The sequence below is a fragment of the Diadema antillarum genome, unplaced genomic scaffold, assembly GCF_040938485.1.
Source record: "Diadema antillarum isolate AM-2024a unplaced genomic scaffold, OU_Dant_1.0 scf00000042, whole genome shotgun sequence".
NCBI lineage: Eukaryota > Metazoa > Echinodermata > Echinoidea > Diadematoida > Diadematidae > Diadema > Diadema antillarum.
In genome coordinates, this window is record NW_027270931.1 from 1,522,992 (window position 1) to 1,547,184 (window position 24,193).

The 24,193-nt window shown below is 37.6% G+C and overlaps 1 protein-coding gene across 3 annotated transcripts; it reads right to left on the minus strand.

The window, feature by feature from the left end:
- Positions 1-541: 541 nt before the first annotated feature.
- LOC139712964 (retinol dehydrogenase 8-like) lies at positions 542-15,312 on the minus strand. 3 transcript variants are annotated; one of them, XM_071624755.1, is made up of 5 exons: positions 15,214-15,312; positions 13,724-14,010; positions 12,837-13,016; positions 9,545-9,638; positions 542-1,008 (listed from the first exon to the last, which is right to left on the minus strand). In XM_071624755.1, exons 2-5 carry the CDS (start codon positions 13,986-13,988, stop codon positions 681-683), a joined length of 867 nt encoding a protein of 288 aa, XP_071480856.1. In that variant the 5' UTR covers positions 13,989-14,010; positions 15,214-15,312; the 3' UTR covers positions 542-680. The 3 variants fall into 3 exon arrangements, with proteins under 3 accessions (XP_071480856.1, XP_071480862.1, XP_071480849.1); XM_071624761.1 differs by having other exon boundaries at positions 13,724-14,015; positions 15,214-15,290; XM_071624748.1 differs by lacking the exon at positions 15,214-15,312 and adding an exon at positions 14,368-14,457.
- Positions 15,313-24,193: the final 8,881 nt, after the last annotated feature.

Here is a 24,193-nt window from a genome sequence, read left to right on the forward strand (position 1 = left end):
CCAAATCAAACCGCACAAATTTTTCACATCAATGTGCTTCTGGAATGCGTCCAACCACTTTTTTTTTTATTTGCAACGTTAAAAAAAAAACGTTAACATCTGTTTGACAAACAAAAGCATGGCTATGATAGGCTTTTTGTTATAAAAAAACACATGAAATTTTCTTCAAACGTTGTTCATGCTTTTTTTTACTGTAAGAAGCGAGATTGCAATGCACGAATCTCAATAAAGCAACACTTTTATACTTGTTAACTTCACGCATCTCCGTTCTTTCCCCTACCATTTGTAAAATATAAAATTTAACACTTAAAATGTTGGTTTTAATGTTTCATTTTCTAGATAAGATTAATGAAATGATAAATCTACTATTTTTAGTACTCTCTAAAAAAAAATCGAGTGAAAATTTTCACTCTAAAAAGAGTGAATACAAAAAAGAGTGAATTTCAAGTGAAATTGGAGTGAATTTTGTGTGAAAATGCTCATTTTCACTCATTTTGGAGTGACGTCAGGGATCACTCGAAGATTTTGGAGTGATTATGAGAGAATTGCTATAGGTGCTAGAACAAGCCACTCGATCATAACAACGCATGGACAAATAATTTCATTAATATCTTATATCTATATTTCTTGTAGCAATATAGGTGCTATGACATAAAAGCTCATGAGCATAATATCAACGTCTACATAGCCCCAATCATCTTCCGCAGTGAGGCGATCGACTTCTCCCCCGTCAGGTCGGCAACGGCTTCTCCCAGTGCCTCCTTGTCCTCAGTGGAGACGACCAGGTGTCTGAAAACCGGGTCGTCGACCTCGACGCATTTCGTCATCAAGACGTCGACCACGTCGTCCACCGACATGGAGGGGAACGCAGCCATATGGTCGCAAAAGCATCTCATCTGACGTCGATCGATTTCATGAACGGTATCGTCTTTGCTCAGGCCGTCGGTTTCAGACAGAGCCCACTGTAGCAGTCCTGTCTTCACCTGAGTTGGTTCGATCATGCATATCCTATGTAAGGTGAAAGTTTTGAAACTAAACACACTGCCACAATCCAAATGACAGCACACACAACACACACACACACACACACACACACAAACAAACAAACAAGACGTTTGCTTCTACTTAAAGGAGTCCGAGGGTCTACACGAGAGACTTGTTGTAAGATGGACATCTGGTAACAGTCTGTTTTCATGATGATTCACCAAATCATATCAGTCAGTCAGGATCGTTCAGTATATGATCACTTATGATTACCTAAAAATATCTGGAAGTATTTTCTGAATAATATAGAGAAACAGTGTATGGCTTTTCGTGACACCTCACTCTAGAAACAGTAGGTTGATGTATTGCTTTATAATAAAATCTCCTATAGGTAAGTACAATGTCGTGTCTTCATAACATAATACGGACAATGTATTGCATATACACATAATGACATAAGAATGCTGATATGAAGACACGTTAGAGGTTTTGATTTCTTAATGAATTATAAATCTACCAGAACATTTGAATCAATCTTACATCTTTGCTATAAATACTCTATCACTCAATAATACCGGCTAAGTTTGTTGAAAATCATGCCATGCATTTTTTGTTAAAGATTGAAATGTGAAAAATAGTCCGCAATTAGGCCCAGACCCCACTGCACTTCGGACACGTGTAGGACTTATCCTGGGTCTGCCAAAGAAGAAAGTACATGTATACTGACAGATACAGTTAATATTCACTTAGAGCATTTTTGATTATGAATTAAGTTCTGTTGTTGTTGTTCTTTACAGGTTCTGATTGTCGGAGCCCTTGGGTACTTTGTAACCCCGTCCCCCATGACCCCTATATAGTCCCCAAATGGTGCCCATTTGTACAATTGCCTATATTATCATTCTTTCACCTATAGCGATAATACTTGGATACTTGCCGGGTTTGGGGGATGCGTTTTCAAAAAGAAGAAGAACATTTGAAAATCATCCCCCACATTTCCCCTCCCCTTGCCCCCCCCCCCCCCCAAAAAAAAAAGTCCTGGATCTATAACAAACCTGAAACTTATTACCACCGAAATCCTATTACCATTGGGAAGCTAGCTGCAAATCTGGTGAAAAATTGTCCATGCCTTTTTAAGAAAATGATGAATATGTGGAAAATTGGACCCAGTTTTAACAATAATGTATACTTTTATAGCGCAACAGTCCATCAAAAGATGCTCATGGCGCTTTTAGTCTTAAGGTTAGGCGAAGAAAGAAGAAAGAAAGAAAGAAAGAAAGAAGAAGAAGAAGAAGAAGAAGGAAAAAATGAATTATGTGACATCTTCACTTTTTTTTTTTTGTTTCCTACAACATATTAAACAGATATGTTTTTAGGGATGATTTAAATGATTCCACAGAGGATGACTGGCGAACAGTGACAGGGATATCTTTCCAAACTTTTGGTCCAATGTGGGAGAAAGAACGAGTTCCCCATGAATGCTTAACCTTAGGTATCTGAAATGAAAAGGAAGTAATGTGATGTTGCAATGTTCAAATCTTGTCTCCGATTGGAACATCTGACCACGCGACAATACTTTGGCAACCTCACTCCCCATGGCAAAAGACAAGCAACATATCCTGTCTTCGCGTGAACCGCCCTATGCCCGACAGCGCCAAACGCTCGTTCGGCAGGTGGATAAGCTCTCATGATTGGTCAGAAGTTACAACGGCCAACAGCGTCAACGCCCAGTGCGAATCGTTCTACCAGACTCTTCGCGACGCTATAGATCTACACTTCCCGAAACGCCATGCAAAATTGCACTCTCGTGACAAGCCCTGGATGTCCGCCGAAATTAAGTTACTTATTAAACGTCGTCAGGTGGCGTTCCATAACAAGCGGTCTACTGAATGGAAATGTCTCCGAAACCGTGTCAAAGATGAAATCAGGAAAGCAAAGAAAGAATACTACTCTTCTCGAATACAGCGCTTAAAACGAGAAAATCCAACCGCATGGTACCGTGAAATCCGTGTCGTAACTGGCAGTAGAATTGACCTTATCCCACCAACTCGTCAAACTGAACGTCAGTTACGACACACTCGTAGTTTTCAAGAGATACGATGCAAAACCAATAGAATGAAGCAAAGTCCTATTCCATACCTGGTTCGGCTATACAACTCTCAGTAAAGCTCCATTATATTCATTGTTTGGTCTTAATACTACGACCTTGCTTATGTTTATCTATTCTAAAAAGCAGATGTACAATATATATATATATCTTTAATATAAACACTAAACAAAAAGTAAGTTCCCCCTAAAAGAAACCTCTGTAATTTATGAATCGGGAACCTCTGAGGAAATCTGAATGCAGGATCATGTAGCTGTATTTCTCGGCTACCTTTCAGTTGAAATTCATCTGCACTTGGTCACGCTTGTGTGAGCATGACATAAAGTCAAAATGGTCACTTTTTGAAGTTCACAAGCCCAATTTTGCAACTTTGATTTGGTGATATTGGAACAAATTTCAATTTTCCAGGATAAAAAGGCAAGCAACGTATAATTTATGTGCTTCTTATCGTACCATGTGACTTGTGCACAAAATTTCACGGTTGAGTGAACACGGGTGAAAATTACCAAAATGGCCGATTCGACATGTTTCTCGTGGTAATTTCTATCAATTGAGATTGAATTCGTGTGTTGAACAGTTTTTACACACAATTCACGTGATTTCACGGTTGAATGAGCACATTAAACACAAAGAAAAATAACAATTTAAATTGTGCAGTAAGAATTGCGATAATTTTGCACACTGAAATCATTTGTTTTAATGCTTTTTATATTGTGTTTAATACCACTGTGCATACAGTGATCACCTGACATTTTAGTCACGCTTCAATGAGCCTGTGGGGCTGGAAAACCCTTTTTTACCCTATATTATGAAAAATATTCATTGTTTCTTATGTTTTAGTTGAAAGGTTGGGAAATTACTCTGATTTCAGTGAAAAAGATAACATTTCGATAAAAAATGACATTGTGACATGCTTCAGTGAGCACATAAGATGAGCAAAGTGTGCAGGTCAAAACCATTATCGTGGCTGAAAATCCGGCCATCAGATTTAGATTTGGTTGGTTTTGAAGACGTGTTCAGCGGTGTTAGTGGATAGAGCCTAAAAAGTTAGTGCAGATGCTCACCAATCTGTGTTATATTGCCATAACGATCGCATAATAGTCAACCAACATTTTAAGCAACTATCATCACCATCACAATCATCAACACCACATGAACAACAAAGGCCACTACATGTATCTCACCACAATCAATATCTGTCTCCAGACTCTCCATGCATATGTGCAGCACGGGAGGATATTGATGTTGAACAAAAGTGAAATTTGGTACCATGTCAATGATTAATTGCATTTATTTCCCTTTGAGTTAATGCATGACTTCATGACGTTACAAAGATCAAGAACTTAATGCCAAAATTAGTATTCAGTAGCGAGAACAAAGGCCCGAAGATTTAATTTGCATAATTTCTCATCTCTGCTCCAACAAGGGGATTTCATCAAACTAAAGGCAGACCAATTTCCCCACGAATACTTCAATATCTAATGAAAGGTAGCCATGGATTATAAGGAGGGTTTCCGGCACCATGTACCCTTTGACGCGTAAAATTTTGAAGGAATGCCAAGGATCACTGAGACATTTATATCGGTCCTAAACGCAATAATGAAATGTTTTTCAGTTGATTTTAAGTGCAGAAGATCAATGCAACACCTGCTGGATGATTTTAATAAGATAAATCATTGTTTCATAATGTGGTCATTCAACCGTAAAATAAACCACATTGCATGGAAAAGCCATTGTTAGCTTTCAAAAGCATAAATTACTCCTCTTCACATGAACTTACCATTTGGATTATGGCCAAACTGCCAATTTATCATAATGTAGGTTTAAAAAAAGGGTTTCCACCCTCACGTGCTTATTGAAGCGTGACTGAAATGTCAGGTGGTCACTGATATACGTTTGGGTATTAGCACAATATAAAAAAGCATCATACAGTTGATTTCAGTGTGCAAAATTATCGCAATTCTGACTGCACAATTTAAATTGTTATTTTTCTTTTTTTTTAACGTGCTCATTCAACCATGAAATTACGTGAATTGTGTGTTAAAACTGTTCAACACCCAAATTCAATCTCAATTGATAGAAATTACCACGAGAAACATGTCAAATCGGCCATTTTGGTAATTTTCACCCCGTGTTCACTCAACCGTGAAATTTTCTGCACAAGTCACATGGTACGATAAGAAGCACATATTATACGCTGCATGCCTTTTTATCCTGGAAAATTGAAATTTGTTCCGATATCACCAAATCAAAGTTGCAAAATTGGCCTTGTGAACTTCAAAAAGTGACCATTTTGACTTTAAGTCATGCTCACTCAAGCGTGACCAAGTGATATCCACTGAATTTCACATGAAAGGTAGCCGAGAACTACAGCTACATGATCCTGTATTCAGATTTCCTCAAAGGTTCCTGATTCATAAAATATTGATGTTTGTTTTAGGGGGAACTTACTTTTTGTTTAGTGTTTAGTATGGATTTCAACAATTCGCTTCTTTGTGTGTGTGCCAAGTGGCCGTCTTGTTTGTTTCTTTCTCTTCTCTTCTCTTCTCTCCCCTCTCCTTCTCCTCCCTTCCTGCCTACATGATCCGGTTATACAATTCACAGTTAAGCTTTAGCATATCAATCCCAATGGTTATTTGGTCACACTCTCTTTATGTATTTTTTTTCTTTCTTTCTTTCTGGATGCAAAATGTGCAATATTCATTTTCTAAGCTTTGCATTGTATTGTATTGTGCTCTATTGCATTGTATTTACGTACGCTTCCAACATGGAATCGTCTATGATCAAGCTGTTATTTCTTTTTCTTCACTCTCTCTCTCTCTCTCTCTCTCTCCCTCTCTCTCTCTCTCCTTCTTTTCTTTTGTGACAAATACTTGTATGTACTTATTGTACATTGTACTTAACCTCCAACACTTTTGCAATTTGCTCTCATTTGACGTTTATCAATGTCTTTTGAGCAATACGTCCGTTTAAATATGTAATGCATGTGTGTATACGTGGTATTTTTTTAAAATTCCAGATATGCACGGTCCGTTGTTGTTGTGGTTGTTTTTCCCCTATGTCAATACCGATGTTTGAAACTCATGTTAGTATTATGTGAATGTTTACAAGGCAAACTGCTATGTTTCTGTTTTCGGGGTAATTTTTTTTTTTAAGTCTCTCATATCTTCCCTCGCATCCGCTATAGTTTTTGGTTACATTGATTCCTCTTACTCTTCACTAGACTATGTAACACTCCTCTTCTTCTCACCTTCTTTCTCCCCTGCATAGTTAGCCCTCCGTTCTTTTGCACGTTCTCTCTCTCTCTCTCTCTCTCTCTTCTTTCTGAATACAATTACTATCTTTTGTTTCCAAGAGGATGGTACGGTTACTGTTTCGATTGGGCTTATGGGTTCCAATGTGTGTGTGTGTTTTGTTTTGTTTTGTTTTGTTTTTTTACGATGATTTCGAGATAATGCGAAATATTTTATTTGATATTAAAGAGTGTAAATTTTATAGAGGAATTTGATTTATTTTATGAAAATATGTATATTTGTAATTCTGTTAATTGTTCTAGTCTTTGTACATTTGATAATTTCATCAATTCCATTTTTTCTTCCGCGGACTGTTTATATCTTTATTATGATATGATTCATTTTATGGAATTGTTAATTTATTTTTTAATGCTCCAGCATTTTGAAGTAATGAACAGTTGCTTACAAAATAATGATTGAACTTATAAATGTATCTTAACTGATGATGTTTATGGTTTTTTTTTCTTACGCGGACTCCCGCTTTCTCTTTTTCTCCCACCCTCATTTCTGCCTCCATAATCCCTGTCAGTCTGTCTGTCTTTCTTCCCTTCCTCACTTCCTCTGGATTCCATATCCGACTGAATATAATATGATGTATTCATAATGGAAATGCTCTTTGTAATTTTATCATTATTTTATCTATATCGTGTATGTGTTATACTTTTGTAACATCGTGCAATTCAGTCTCTGACTGCAATGCGATCGAAATAAAACCATTATTCAATTGAATTGAATTGAATTGAATTGAAGTAGATGATCGAAGTCTGCGAGGAGGGTTATAACGATATAAAGAATTCTGGAGATACTCGGGTGCAGTTGAGTGAACCACATGATACACAAGAAGAGCAATTTTGAAAATAATTCGCTTTTCAACAGGAAGCCAATGGAGAGAACGTAACACTGGCGTAATGTGAGCAGTTTTCCTACTATAGGTCAGTAATCTTGCGGCAGAGTTTTGAAGACGTTGTAGAGCGTTGATTTGTTGTTGTGACATGCCGAAAAACAAAGAGTTACAATAATCTATACGAGAGGAAATAAGAGCATGTACGAGCTGTTCCGCTGCTGTTTTAGTGAGATATTTCCGAATAAAACCAAAATTACGCAACTGGAATCTTACAGATTGTGATATATGCGCGACATGATATTTGAAGGACATGGTACTATCAAAAACAACACCAAGATTGCGTGCCTTTTCAGAAGAGTTAATAACACTGTTACCAATTCTCAATTGACACTTCTTCATGTTAGCCTTTGTCAGCATGTGTCTTGACCCAAGTACCAATAACTCTGTTTTATTGTCGTTCAACTTCAGTTGATTTTTGCTCATCCAACCTTTGATTTCATCAACACAGATTTCAAGTTGTTTTAACACTGTTGCTGCTACAGTTTCAGATGGCGGGAAGGAAACAAGTAATTGAATGTCATCAGCATAGCAGTGATAATGAACATTGTGCTTCCGAATGATCTAATGGGCTGAAGATAGAGTGAGAAGAGGAGTGGGCCGCCAACCGATCCTTGTGCCAAGGGGGCACGCCCGGATCCACCATGAACAAATTTGTAAGTACAGTCGCCAAATGTGCTTATACTGACAGTTCTAAATTATCTCTATCCCTGTTGGTTCTTTAGAAAAGAAGACTTTTAAAGATTCCTTGATTTGGGGGCTTTAATGTAAACTTGACCTTGCGTTTTCGAGGAGTTGATAACGTAACAAAGAAAATTACGGACGGTTTAATCGGAATAGGTCAGCTGAGCATTTGGCTCAGGTGAGCTAATGAATTCTCTCCTCTTAAAATTGAAATAAACATAATCAACTTGTGCATTTATTCAATACAGCAATATTAGTAACACGGATAGTGAATTTGAGGAAACTCGGATAATCGGTTTCCGCGTTTCCGCGCGATGTATCGCTAACGCGAAAAGCTATTGCCACAACGTGTCATGACTTGTTTCTTTCGAGTCTCCCGCATTTTTTGACACCAAATTTGCGATGCCCAGGCGCGCGGTTCCGAAGTTGCACATAAATATGTACGTGCATGTCAAACCAAAAATTGCTCAAAAAACGTGAATTCGTGTACACTTTCAATGCAAACTGTGCTTACAAGCAAATTTCATAAAAGCATGATTATTTTGGGGGTTTTATTGACAAAAATCAATTAAAAACATATTTTCTTGTTTGGAACAATGTCGCGGACAAATTTCATCGAAAAAACAATAAAAACATGAAGTCGATAAAAAAACAAAGAAATACATATGAAATTCAAAAAACAATAAAATACTTCAGAAATTCTTTTCTCTTACATTTGCTAAGGACACTAAAAAGAATATTTAAAAAAAGGGCCTGTTTTGAGCTTAATTTAGTGATTTATACCAAATTGCTTGATTGCATGCATCATCATGCATAAATTAGCATAATTTAGCATAAATGTCATTTTTTTTTTTGAAGAATTAACTTCCTGGTACTTTAGATTAGGTCATAGGCAATGTGTGTGCCAATTTTCGTCGCGATCGCGCGGTCGACGGCCGAGATCTGGAGGGGGGGGGGCCTGGGAGCCCCCCCCCCCCCCCCCCCCCCCGCTCTCTACTTAACCCGTTCCATACGGGAACCTGGTGGCCTGTGTATTAAGTGTATGGGGATTTCAGAATTCAATATGGGATGGGTTAAATAGCCCGGCCTAATTAGGGTTGATAGTTATAAATTCTTACATTTTTTATTAATTCATGTGTCGTCTTGGATCGTTTGATAAGAAGATTTACAACAATTCGGAATGCAATACATCTTCATTTGTTTTTTTTTTTTGTTTTTTCACGTAATGAAAGAGCACTTTGCATCTTTCAGAAGGTAGGGGGTATAATCACATTCTTTTATGCCAGTAAATGGTGGAAGGAATTAGTCCTTTTCATAAAAAACAGACTTTTGATACATCCGAATTCTCTCTGTATTTCCTTTACATCGTTTCCCTGCTGAGACATCACGAATTGCAGTAATCTTCTTGATTACAGCACATGGATTTAAATAAATCTTTAAAAATACAACAGGAAATAAATGCATATGTATATTTTGATATTTCTTCATTCATTAAATTCACATAATAGGGTAGATTCCCATTTCCTAGAGTTTAATTTCTTTTTTTAATGACAAATTTACACTACACTAAATACATACCTGATGTTGAATGACCTGACAGTGCAGAGCAGCGACTCAAAGAACCCTTCCAAGGCAAACTTAGAGGCGGTGTAGAACTCGGCGTATGGGAAACCTGTAATTCGATGTAAACTGAACACATGAGTACACATTCCGTATATATAATATTAGCACAATGTATATGTATAGTAACATATCTTTATGATATATATTTATATAATTATATTTATTCAAATAATATGCATATGATTATATATTTATATATTCACTTCAATGAGGCACTGAAATGTGATGCAATAGGATGAAACTATAGGTGGCTTATAAGGGTGATTTGGTTGTATTGTGCTTCAGTTCAGGTAATCATTATGTACAATTGTATATATATATATATATATTGTGGCGGCCCCCCGCTTCTACTTCGTCGTCCAAGCCGTTGTTCTCCTCGCTCATCATTATTGGGGGTTCGAGAGTGTAGCCTACACCATCTTTGGCCAGTGTTGTATCGTGTTCTGTCTTGTGTTGTCGTTTGTCAGGATTCATCGTGTAAGATTGTTAAGTCCCGAGCGGAAAGACTTTAACTAATCTTTGAAGCTAATTCTCGTAAGATAACAGGGGGCACTATCCACCAAATGAATAAGTTCGTTTCGATCAAAATATATGATCTTGAAGTAAAGGGAAATCTGAATGCGTAAGATGTTTCAGAGGTTGTATACCAGAATGTTTGTAACTTAATCACACTAATAAAAAGTCAGAAGAGATTTGTCTTTGAATTCAAAGTGAAATAACACTAAACATCAATTCATTAACTCATCTTTACAAACCAATTTATCGCCACTGTTACATCATATACAGAATCAAACTACCTCTATGGAATACTCATCATACTATAAGATCCTGTCTTTCTATATCTTAAGTTATTATGGGGGCTAACTATTCTTTGAACTATAATTATAAAAGACCGCTCTCAGCGGTTAACTTTGTTCCTTACATTGGACTATGTCAGTCGGCAGACCGCTTATTGGGTTGTTTACACCTTGACCGCTCACGGCGGTAACCCCATCCCCTTCTGATTTTCACACTAAAATTTGCCCTTTATATACGCTTATTGCGGACGTAGTAGGAAACACCCTACTACGCGGATCGCGATCCGCGTAGAATGCGTGCACTTGCCCGAAAATGGCGATCCGTGCCAATTCCGTACTATTTTAATAACGTAATATTGCCTTTATCTTAAAATACAACTTTAGACCTGATGTATGATATACATCATTGGAAAGAAAATACAATTTTTATTAATATCATGTAGATTATCCTTTTTCTTATTGTCCGCGCAATCAATAATAAGCCGAAAAGGTGAAAATATCCGAGAAACACAACGTATTCCAATTCACCTCAGTGCACATTCTCCGCGGACACGAATCCCGGCACAACCAAACACTTATGACATTAAAATCTCATATTTCGAAGTTACTACACACTAACATATGAAAACATTCATATATCTCCGTAGTCGTAACAAAATGCCGTTGACTGATATCATTTGCCTCTCTTCAAATTCTACTATTTCATTATGATAACAATTTTAGACATTTAAGAGTAAGTTTGACGGATCCAAATGCAGCTCGTATGTAAATGAGTTTCATTCCGGAAACGATCATGAATGAACAATACGCGCTGCGCGTAGTGCTCAAGTACTGTACAGTATTCATTTGCCGTCTAACGCTTGTCATATCAACATGGGGCCGTCAATTCATCCTAAATCCAGCTATCTAACTACAAGAATTTATATAGGGATGCTCCTCATTCGGTTAAATTACAGATATATATAACAATTGATTTGTAAAGGATGGCCAGAAAGACTAGCTATAGGTCTACATCACGTCGACTGCACCGACTGCACTAAGGGAATACCTATAGATGCATCTACAGTCAACGGTAAGTGATCATGCATAGCTTACATCAGTATTCATCCTGTACAAATAACACTTGCTGCATTTAAAGGTAAGGAGTATCTGAATACTAGCAGGCCTGAAATCAGACGTGGGGCGCTACAATATATATATACAGTAAACCTCGCATGAGTCGAAGCTCTCGGGACTGACAAAAATGCGTCGACTTAAGTGAAATTCGACTCTCGCGAGAGTCGATCTTTTTTTCGACTCACAGTTATGTACATGTATTATAGTACATTTGCATGCATGTGTGTGTGTGTGTGCGCGTGCTTGTGTGTGTTTGCATTCAAATTTGTCTGTTCTTGAAGATAATGTTCTTATTTTGTTCTAAATTGAACACGGAATTTGTATCAATACTAGTAGTTAAACGTAGTTCTGTGAATGTCTGCGCTAATGTGGCAATGTGCATGTGCTATGTCTATGGTGCAACATAGGTAGCCATCTCTGTCAACCTACCCTGAGACAAACACTCTCCCAAGCCCATCCCTACCTCCATTGAACAAAACTATACAGCCAGCCGTGCACGCACAAACAAAGCTCCGCCCACTTGGCCTGTCACTAAAATATCAAAGCAGCGATTGGTTGACCAAGGAGTTCTGGCCTGACATGGATAAAGTATGGATGTGCTGTGTGTATGGATAAAGTACATTGTATATGGATCGATCGATGTGCTGTGTGTATACATGTATACATGTGTATGTATTCGACATGCGTGCAGAGCGGTACGGTGAGTGTGCATGCTTACCTGCAGCAGGCCAGGGACGGGGTTCTGCGACATGCCGATTTTTTTTGTTCTCCTCTAAATGTAATGAGAATGCCAGACAAATCTTCTTCGGCTCAAGTGATGTAAACTACGTGTATTTTGTACAAAAGGGACTGACTGTTTTACTTCGACACAGCCGAAATTCGACTCTCGTACTTCGGCTTATCCAAATATTTCTTAGAGAAAATACATAGGGAAAAATCGGGACTTATTATTTTGCTTCGAGTTAAGTGATTTTCGACTCACTCGACGTCGACTTATCCGAGGTTTACTGTATATATATATGTTCAATTGTATAATATATATATATATATATATATATATATATATATATATATATATATATATATATATATATATAGCTTCCAGAAGTAGGTTTGAAAAGCTGCTATAAACGCGACAACACGGATCATTTATCAGTTGGAATCACATCGTGACGCATAATCGTAATTACCCAATGTTCTTTTTCGTATAATTGCTGGGAAAAATTGAAAACGTTTGAATAATACAATTATATGTTCATAAATTTGCCAAGAGACGGCATGTTTTGAATGAAGAACTTTGACAATAATTCATGCAGGAAACTGTATTTCCGCACCTTGCTTTCCCGCCAAACTCGAGACACTGATGATTTTTCCCGCCTTTTTCTGCTTCATGTGAGGAAGAACGGCCAGGGTGAGTCGGATCGTACCGATAGCGTTCACGTTGAAGATCCTGTCGATCCTGGCACGAGACGCACGTTCTGGGAGCCCTATGCCAGCAACGCCCGCTACGTTGACTTAAGAATGAGGAAATGACTAGTTGTGAACATTCCAAACAACGTGTATGAGTACAGCTCATCACATCAAGAACTTCTGAATCTGTACTTTACACCTGAAACTGGCCAATTTTTTTTGCGGTAGCACTTCAAATAATGTCAATTATATATTTCGAGTTGATTTTATTTCCCCATTGCCTACTTTAAATTATTTCCGAAAGCAAACAAAGAAAAATATTGACAAAACAGAATAAATATGATGTAGCAGATTGACTTTTTGATCAACAAGGTTTTGACGTTGCAAATAAACCTGCAGACGGATAGAAATGTTTGGCATGTTTAGAAACAAACGTTGGACAGCGTTTGCGCTTTTAGAAACATTGCATTAAGCGTATTATATGCAATGTATTGTTATCATTATTATCATTCGGATAGTACCGATCTGAATAATAAACAACATCGTCAAAATCCGAGGGCTTTGAAGAGGAAATAGAAAATCGAAGACTTTGAATATTGTAGAATATGGTGATATAATCTTGTCTGTATTTTATTAGTGAAACCAGTAATGCAATGGCGAAGCAGTGATGAAGGTATAACTTTGTTATTGTTTTCTTTCTCTGGCGACAAATTCTAGATATTTAAGCTGTAAACTACAGACCTAAGTTGACCGTTTCGAGAGTAATCTGATCATGTTGTGACAGAAACTGGTGAGCCCAGAAAGTACTTACTGAGAATATCGATGCCTCCATGTGTTTTCATGACGTCGTCAACTACTCGTGTGATGTCTTCATCCTTGGTGATGTCCATCTCCTTGATGAAGATCGTCTTATCAATAGCGTCCCCAACGGCGGCAACTAACTCTGTCTTTTCTGCTATGGCAATGACGGTAGCAATGACAAGGTAGCGTTGATCGGGGTCTTGTGCGAGACGTTGAGCCGTAGAGAGCCCGATACCCGACGAACATCCAGTCACCAGTATTACTTGAGGAGCCATGCCGTATGAAGTCACAGTTAGCCTGTTCTTTTTTATGAAACAGAATAAATGAGAACAAATTTAACTCCATAGCTAGCTGTTATTAGGAACTTGTTTTATTTGAAGTTGAGAAGTCGATGTAACTGTTTTCTTTTAGGGTGGTATGGTTTCATTTCATCTGAGAAGATGGCTGGATAGCCCGTATTCAGCTGCAACAGCTGGTCTTCCATGGGGTGCAGTTGAATGTAAGGCGGGACCACTACAACGGGTTAAACACCCTGCTCTTTGTGATGAATAAAATAATGAAGCGGGATCTTTTGCATGCATGAGTTGTGACTCTCTCATAAACGGGACCTCCATTTCATGTCGTATCCGAGGGACAGAGTGTTTTGCCTCTTACTTTTGAGGGGACGGTATGATTACACACAACATTGCTTAGTGGGACTCGGAAAGATGCACGGACTTGTCGAAGAACAGCCTTCGGGTGAAGCAAGTGCCCGTGTGGAAATGAAATAAACGAATGAATGAACTAATCTCAATTTGTCATTGCTAACGGGTGAATTTGTCATTGCTAACGGGTGAGTTTTGTCTTCCATCTTTTTTTTTTCATTTCCGTTGTCTTTTTTTCTAAATTCTCCTCACCTTCATTTTTTTTTAACAGTTCTACTTCCAATAAGTCCTGATCATGATAGGGGACTGCGGAATCGGGGCAGCAGCCATACACTCTTGGCCCTTCAATAAGATTAACCAAAATAAAAACCCTAATCGGAAAAGCCGTAAAATATAAACAACACTATACCCATGACTTTCCGAGGGCTTGGACTTGAGATTAGGACCCGTCGAAGCAGGCTTGATTGGGGAACATGAACCATGATTGATCCTTGAATCCCCACAAGCAGCCCCACCAACTCCCCCCCCCCCCCCCCGGACACACACTCACACATTAAGAAAAGATATTATATAAGCCGGCCCTGCTCACGGTTTAAGTTTACTCAAAAATCACTTCTCCCTCTGACAACATCTGATTGGATTCAGTGGGAATGTTGATTTCTAGTCAATATTAATTTCTAATTACACTGTATTGTCCAATCAATCCCGGCAGGTAGAAGGCAAGCGATTCAATGTTTGTCACTTCTGTGTCTCCTGATTTTGATTTTTTTACACGTACACTGGCTGATAATGAGAATTTCATAAAACAATGAATGCACACCACGAGAAAAAAAAAGCAAGACTAATGTATTCTCACCTGTGGTCAGTAGTCGGGAATCCAACGGCGTGATGTGCAATCGTGAGTGTGCTTCCACTGTTGTCTCTGCCTGTAATATTTTCGGCGTAATGAGATTTTAGCGTCAGGAAAGTTAGTTTAATCTCTTTTTCAAGTGTGCGTTACGAATGAGAGATGTTATCTGAAGGTTGAAGTCTATGTATGTTTATGACACATAACGCAAATACACAAAGTTAAATGTCTTCTGGGTTGAAGTCATGAAATCATGCTTTAGATGTTAACTTTGCAAATGAACAATCTGCAAGATTAAAAACGTTCACTGAAAATTAATTCTGTACGCTTTCAAAGGTCAAACTTTATATTTGTCAATACTTCAAATAAGGAAATACTAGTCTATGCTTTTCTTAGCAAATGAACAATCTGCAAGATGAAAAACGTTCACTCAAAATTAATTCTGTACGCTTTCAAAGGTCAAACTTTATATTTGTCAATACTTCAAATAAGCAAATACTAGTCTATGCTTTTCTTCGCTTTCTGAATTTAAGCAGTAGGGCCTGCATGCGAAGGCAGATGTAAATCATGTAATCAAAGTGAACGAAAGTATACCGTATAACTTTTTGATTGGGTTCACTTTTCTTTGTGATGTCAGGAGCACCGTACGTTCAAAGAGTTCGATACAGACGAATATCATGTCATGTGTTCTACTTGAGGAGCCTTGTAGCAAACAGAGTTGGCTTCAGTCATCTATGAGTCCATGACGAATGGACTGCCAGCATGGGTAATATTTCTACCTCATCGGAAATTCATGAAAAACAACTGAATTCATCATTTCGTTGGCACCTCTAATCTTGTATAAAAGAGGAACGATTAGTTGGAACCTGTTGACTTCATTAAATCGGCACAAAGTAGAAGAAATGCAGAAATTTGCCAATTTGAGGAAAAATAAAGTAACTATACTCTTCTAAAATGAGATGCCAAATTACAGAGTTCTTATAAATATAGCAATTGTAGGCCTTTATAAGAAATTAAGTAACCTCACTAACAAAATATATAGGTTTGAGATGAAAGTCAAGTTGTAATTTTGCCTTTGGATATACATACCAACAATTGACTAGCATTGAATGAAGATATTGTGATTGCAAGAAAGATGCAGCATCAAACGACAACGTGTGTTTTTGAGATTCCAAATTCAATTTTAAGTAAGAGCATTGATGTAAACAAGTATATTTAACATATTCAAGTTGTCAGTTTCAGGCAATTTATACTTCAGGAGGATGATAGCATACATTATACAATATAAAGCACACATGCATGGTGACGATTGATATTGCATGGATGATAATTGCTCAAAGACTATTTGACGTCACGTCTGGGTCATATTCTTATAAACATGTTGATACTAAGCAAACGTTATGATTCATAGTGGAATCAATAAAATAACAAGTGATCCTTATGATTACAGAACACTTATCATTATATATAAATCAGTCTTCTCTTCGAGCATTCTAGCATAGGTTTATTCAAATTGTAACAATACCCTGACAATTAACTTTGTGACATTGACTTGATTGATGAGCACCTAAGGGGTACCCCAAATAATACGCTTCTCATCGTTTGTCAATATCCTGCACAGTTTACTTTACAGATATGAATTTTACACTTTGTGCTTGCAGTAAATACCCCCTTTGTATTTGCGTATATCCTTCTGCTTCATGTCACTAGGCAAACATTGGCGTTGATTAAAGCAGAATTACTGTGTACATAATGACAGATCATCATGATAACCGAACACTCATTACAAAATCGAATCGATATAATTACAACCTTTGAGCATTATCTCTACCTAAATTTTAAAGTGTATCACTACCATGAAAATTGCATTGAAAAACACTTTTCCAATATACACGTATGCCCCTCTTTATTTGTCACTTTCTTTCATAATTTACAGATATCGATTGTATACACCCGGCAAGTTAACACCCTTTTCGTGTGTTCGTGTTTTCCTTGAGCGTGTGTCCATTCATTGCGGCTGTACTTTGATGATGCACTTTAAGAAACGGAAGAGCTATTGACCAAAGGGTCACAACCGTCTTCCGGTTCTCCTTGACCAATGGTGGCTCCGCTCTCTACTGTTGCAAGGTTATTATCATTGCCCCTGACCAATCTATTAATGAGTAGGCCTAATTCTAGTGCAGTTGAAAGTTAGTCTGAAAAGAAGGAGCAACACTGTGTAATTTTGCCAGGTTATCATCATTGTCCGTGATCAAGCAATCTTTTAAAGATTAATTCTACCGCAGTTTAGAATTGGTCTGTCAGAAGGATGAAAAAATTTTCTGCACAACAATGAAAATTTGATCAAAAATCGTACGAAAGATAAGGAATTTGTGACATTTTGAAGTTTCGCTAATTTTTTTTTCAGAAACAGTTCAAAAACAGTCAGTATTATATGCAAATCGTTAAGTTATGATGTCATTCCCTCACAACTTGCAATAGTTTTCATGTATAGCTGAAAATTTTCCATTTTTTTTTATTGTTATCAAACGCACTTATGCTCCAGCTCGTCTAAAACCCTGATGTACCTGACGAATCATTATTTAGACGTTATTCAACCAGCAATAGCAGTATTGTTTGACACTGTTGTAGGAGAATAATATAATTTCCATCATTTTTTTAACGTGATCAACGGAAATCTGAGAGGTGATGACATAATCAGTTCGCTCATTTGAATATTCATATCAACTGTACGAGAACTGTTTAGCAGAAAATAGCGAAATTCCAGTTTCATAACTTCCTTGATTTTTATCCAATTTTGATTAAATTTTTATCCAATTTTAATTAAATCTTCCTGTTGTACTTGTAATGATATATTACTCTTTTCATAACGTATAGGTGACCTGAAATCCCCCTTAACTACAGTGGCGAGAAACCAACCCCAGTGTTTATGTTTTATCTAGAGACAGATTAATTATAGATGGATTAATGATATGTGTTGACAAAATAAGATAAAAACATTACAGTGTGCCTGTACATTACACTGTTGATTATTGAATAGATTTACAGCAAATTCCAAATAAATAGCAGTAGCGTTTTAATTTTTTCATGTTTGTGTATATCAATTTGTATTGTGAATATGGGACCCAAGGGAAGTACAGTTGTATTAAGAACGACTGAATGGCGGGGCGATCCTCCGTTTCGTCACATCGTATCTAACCTTGTTTATATTGTGTATTGTTACTGTATCAATCGAACATCAAGAACAACAAGTGTTACGACAGGCAGAACTGTATTCAATGATTGATTTAATGTGCCCAAAAAAAATAACAAAAACAGAAGCGGGAGAGATGTTGGAAAATATAATGCTACTAATCATTCCAGAATGGCAATTTCGGACCACAATCTAGACATAACATAATGGATTATTATGAATTTTGCATTTTTTTCTTTTAAATGGAAATAGGCTACAGCAACACATTGACGAGCAGAATTCGACTATGACCAGAAACTTGCTGTTTCATTCGCTCCACACAAATGTCCGACAAATCTGAAACTTCAAGGAGAATACGACACAGCTAGAGTACGTGTACGTCCTATGATCATAAACACAGTCTCTTAAGAAAGCCAAATATGATTATAATTATGTATAACTAGTCTCCAGGGATGAAGTGTTTGACCACTGCCTACATAGTATTTCGTAGATGGCTGGGTTAAGGACTCATATAGCTGTGTTGCAGCTGGTCTTACTTGTTACAACTTGAAAGTTCACTTTATTATACAAATGGGATGTGAACGTGCGGCTCTTACTGACGATTGCATAAACTTGTAATACTGGTGGTGTTCAGATGTGCTACTTAATACGCTCAGTTTGTATACCTTGCACTGAAGAGTAACTGTTTCAACTGTATTCGTTTGCCTAAAACAAAGACATATATGAATGTATGCGACCTAATAATTTCCAGATATAAATCAACATTTTAAATGTCGTCACTCCTCCAACCATTCGTAACGTAAAATTTAAAAAACTGTAAAATTTAACACTCGAAATTTTGGTTTTACTGTTTCATATTCTAGATAGAATTAATGAAAGGGTACATCAAACATCTTTACTTCATTGTATTAACTTGAACACTTTACAAATGGTTGGAGAAGTGACTTTATTTAAGATGTTAATTTACCATTTCATTTTTTTAATGTGAATGTTTAAAAAGGATTAAAGAAATTTGCAATTTCTGTTTTAAGAAACAAATGCGCGTATATTGCACTTTCTATTGCTACGATGATTTTAGGAATAAAAGGCATAAATGTGTGACATGCAAAGTTCAGAGTAACAATGTAATATACACTGTACTCTAAAACAAAAGTGCATGTGCGACAAGCTTTGTGAAGAAATGACAAATGTCTTCATAAAAATTCTGCACATCTTTCTGCAAGATCAATAAATCAGAGCTTTTGGTACTGCCCAATAGCACTTTATAATGTTACTCTTTTAATTCAACTTATTCAAAATATTGTTTGTGAATACACAAACACACATTGGCCACACCCTGTTTAAAATGATTCTTCAAAATATCTCGTAATTTGTTTTCTCATATCAGAAACTACATCAATTAGACACAATGTTAAAAGCCCAATTGCTTGGCGTTAAGCCACAGCCGCCATCAACGTCTAAGCTCGGCACCTTCTTGATCCCTTCGCGTGCACCACGTACCATGAGGTGGTCACCATGAGGTGACCGAATTGGGTCGTCGAGCTCCACGCTTTCTGTCAACAAGACTTCCACCAACTTGATGGGAGAGGTAATGATAAAGTTGGGCATGAATACCACCGGACTTGACGTCGATCAAATTTTCATTAAACAAAGAGGCTTGTGAAAGCGACAGAATCCTCACGATTACTCGATAAAAATATTTTTATTGAATAAGGTGTTGCCAACATTACGTTAGAGAATGGTCTTTGACGTTGTAGATAATCCTGCTCTTTAAAGTGAAAATCATCCAATAGGTTAGAAAATTACCTTAACCCTTTGGAAACTTCTCTACTCTATTTGACCAGTAATCATTCCGACCGTTTTTGTTTCCTTGCGTTGATATGTGAGAACTACAGATGCTAGAACCAGCCACTCAATCATAACAATAACGCATGGACAATTCAAGTACAAATGTATGCGTGTATACATCCGATGATGATTGAACTTCATTTTATTGATATAATGTTATATCTATATTTTTGTATTGATATAGGTGCTATGACATAATATAGAATATAGGGCTCACACGGGTAAATAATTCCCCATAGAGACGTGTGTTAAAATTCAAATTTCAAAAAATTCTGTAAAATAGCTGGGAGAAATGAGGTGTTTCATCTTCACTAACCTGAATAAGTGACATATTACCTTTCATCCATCAGATTGCCAGGGTGAGTTGTTCTGCTCTAATTCTGTCCAGGGGTCCGCAAAGCCAGACTACGAGTTCTTGTCACTCAAAAAATCACCTATTTTCCGTACACGTACCCAATGAAATATAGTCCCCTCAAATTCCATCAGAAAAGCTTTCATCTTCCAACCAAAATGCAGTTTGTAGAGGAATTATTCATACTCAATATCTACAGCTATTCAGTTTTTTGCCAAACTACATTATTGATTTTTAATCAATTTTTTTCTTCATTTATTTTGGTATCTTTGGTACGAATTTGTGATGGGGTCTGGGACAGTCCATTTTATTTACAGGTATGAGCTCTATAGTGGAGGTCATATTTCTTATTTGACTTTTAAACATCATAAATGTGTTTTTTATGATATTTGCCCCTACATCATATGAGAAATTACACTTTCAAGGATTATAAAGCTTCTCAAAGGGACACTTTTAGAAAATCATGCCCTTTAGGGTTTTTTTTTAAATAAATCTTGCAGTTTTGATCAGTTCTTCATAAGATGAATGCATAGATCCAGGCAGTTATCCTTGATTGTGGGTGTGCCATCATCACCTTATAGCCTACAAAGTACTTGATAAGACTTTGTTTTGTTAAACAGACTAACTTTATGTATTTTGAGCTGTTTCAGTGGTAGCCAAAACAAAGAAATACATTAAAATAACACAGTCATTCAAAGTTGTGTGATACTGATGACTGACTGCTATGTACTAAGATCTAGTGACAAGAACATAATATTAAGAAAAGAAATAGTAGCAAGGCAGATGAGGAGGGGGGAGTAGAGGAGAGAGGTAGAGAGAGGGGGGTAGGGAGGGGAAGGGGAGGGAGGAAGAGATCTGACAGAATACAAGATACACAATACAAGATTAACAGTCATTCAAAGTTGTGTGATACTGATGACTGCTATTTACTAAGATCTAGTACCACAAGAACATAATATTAAGAAAAGAAATTGTAGCAAGGAAGAGTGGGGGGGGGGGGGGAGTAGAGGAGAGAGGTAGAGGGAGGGGGGTAGGGAGCAGAAGGGGGAGGGAGGAAGAGATCTGACACAATACAAGATACACAATACAAGAAGTCATTCAAAGTTGTGTGATACTAATGACTGCTATTTACTAAGATCTAGTACCACAAGAACATAATATTAAGAAAAGAAATTGTAGCAAGATAGAGTTGGGGGGGGGGGGGGAGTAGAGGAGAGAGGTAGAGGGGGGGAGTAGGGAGGAGAAGGGGAGGGAGGAAGAGAGATCTGACACAATACAAGATCAACATAAACGAGCAGAGCTTGTATGGGATGAATACTTCCCATAGACTTGCATGTATTGCGTGCATTCTCTATAGGGCTCACACGGGTAAATAATTCCCCATAGAGACGTGTGTTAAAATTCAAATTTCAAAAAATTCTGTAAAATAGCTGGGAGAAATGAGGTGTTTCATCTTCACTAACCTGAATAAGTGAGATATTACCTTTCATCCATCAGATTGCCAGGGTGAGTTGTTCTGCTCTAATTCTGTCCAGGGGTCCGCAAAGCCAGACTACGAGTTCTTGTCACTCAAAAAATCACCTATTTTCCGTACACGTACCCAATGAAATATAGTCCCCTCAAATTCCATCAGAAAAGCTTTCATCTTCCAACCAAAATGCAGTTTGTAGAGGAATCCATACTCAATATCTACAGCTATTCAGTTTTTTGCCAAACTACATCATTGATTTTTAATCAATTTTTTTCTTCATTTATTTTGGTATCTTTGGTACGAATTTGTGAAGGGGTCTGGGACAGTCCATGTTATTTACAGGTGTGAGCCCTATAATGTATCTAACTGTCTACATAGCCCCGAAAATCTTGCGCAGTGCTGCGATAGACTTTTCCCCCGTCAGGTCAGCAACGGCTTCTCCCATCGCCTCCTTGTCCTCCGCGGAAACGACCAGGTGTCTGAAAACCGGGTCGTCGACCTCGACGCATTTCGTCATCAAGACGTCGACCACATCGGCCACCGCCATGGAGCGAAACGAAGACATATGGTCGTAGAGACATCTCATCTGACGTCGATCGATTTCATTAACGGTATCGTCTTTACTCAAGCCGTCGATTTCAGACACAGCCCACTGTAACATTCCTGTCTTGACCAGAGTTGGTTCGATCATGCATATCCTAGAGTGAAATCGGAAGAACGTTTAAACTAAACATACTGTCACAATCCCGATGACAGCACACCTACACGCGCGCGCACACAAACACACACACGCACGCACAAAGAAAAGCACAAGCCACGCGAACAAGACTTTCGCTTCTATCTAATGAAGCTCGAGACACGAGGGGAGATTTGTTGTCAGATCGACATCTTCTAGTAACAGTGACTTTGTGGTCTTTGTTTTCAAGATGATTTCCAAAATCCGTATCTGGGAAATTAACCCCCCCCCCCCCCCGGCTAAATACTGATTAATGGTAAGGTTAGAGTAAAGATTTAGGGTTAGCAATGGTTAGGAGTTTGGGTTTCGATTAGGTTCAGGATTAGGATTAGCATTAGGGATAAAAGGAGTAATTGCCCTACCCGTCAAAATCAAATCAGTCAGTCAGGATCGTTTCAGTACATGACCACTTACCTAAAAATATCTGGAAGTATTTTCTGAAGAACATAGATATACCGTGTATGGCTTTTCGTGACACCTTTCTCTAGAAAAAGTAGACTGACGTATCGCTGGTAATAAAATCTTCTAGGTAAGTACAATGCCGTGTCTTCATAACGTAATATAGACAATGTTTTGCGTATACACATTATGACACAAGATATGAAGACACACTAGAGGTTTTGATTAATGAATTATAAATCTACCAGACCATTTTAACCAATCTTTATCATTCTTGTTGGGAATATTCTTTCACTCAATAATACCGGCTAAGTTTGTTATACCATGCATTCTTTTTTTAAAGGTTGAAATGTGAAAACTTGCCCCCAATTTGGCCCAGGCCTCACTGCACGCCGTACACGTATAGGACCTATTGATATCTTGTATTATGACTGATACAGTTAATATTCACCTAGAGCATTTATACCTTTTGATTATGAATTCAGATCTGTTGTTGTTGTTTTTTACAGGTTCTGATTGTCGGGGTCTTTGGGTACTTTGCACCCCCGTCCCCCATGACCCCCATAGTCCCCAAAATGGTGCCCATTTGTACAATTGCCTATATTATTATTATTCTGTCGATAATACTTGGATACTACTTGGATGATACTGGGATATTTGCCGGGTTTGAGGGATGTGTTTTGAAAAAGAAGATGGAAATTTGAAAATCAGTCCCCACATTTTCCCCTCCGCTTGGCCAAAACAAAAAAAGTCCTGGATCTATAACACGCACAAACCTAAAACTTATTACCACTGAAATCTTATTACCATTGGAATGCTTCTGCAAATTTGGCGAAAAAAATGTTCTGTTTTTTTTTAAAGAAGATGATGAAAATGTGGAAATTTGACCCAGTTCCTCCAAGGGTGCACGTCCAGATTCACCATGAACAAAATTGGAAAAGAGTCTAGTCTCCAGGGATGAAGTGTTTGACCACTGCCTACATAGTATTT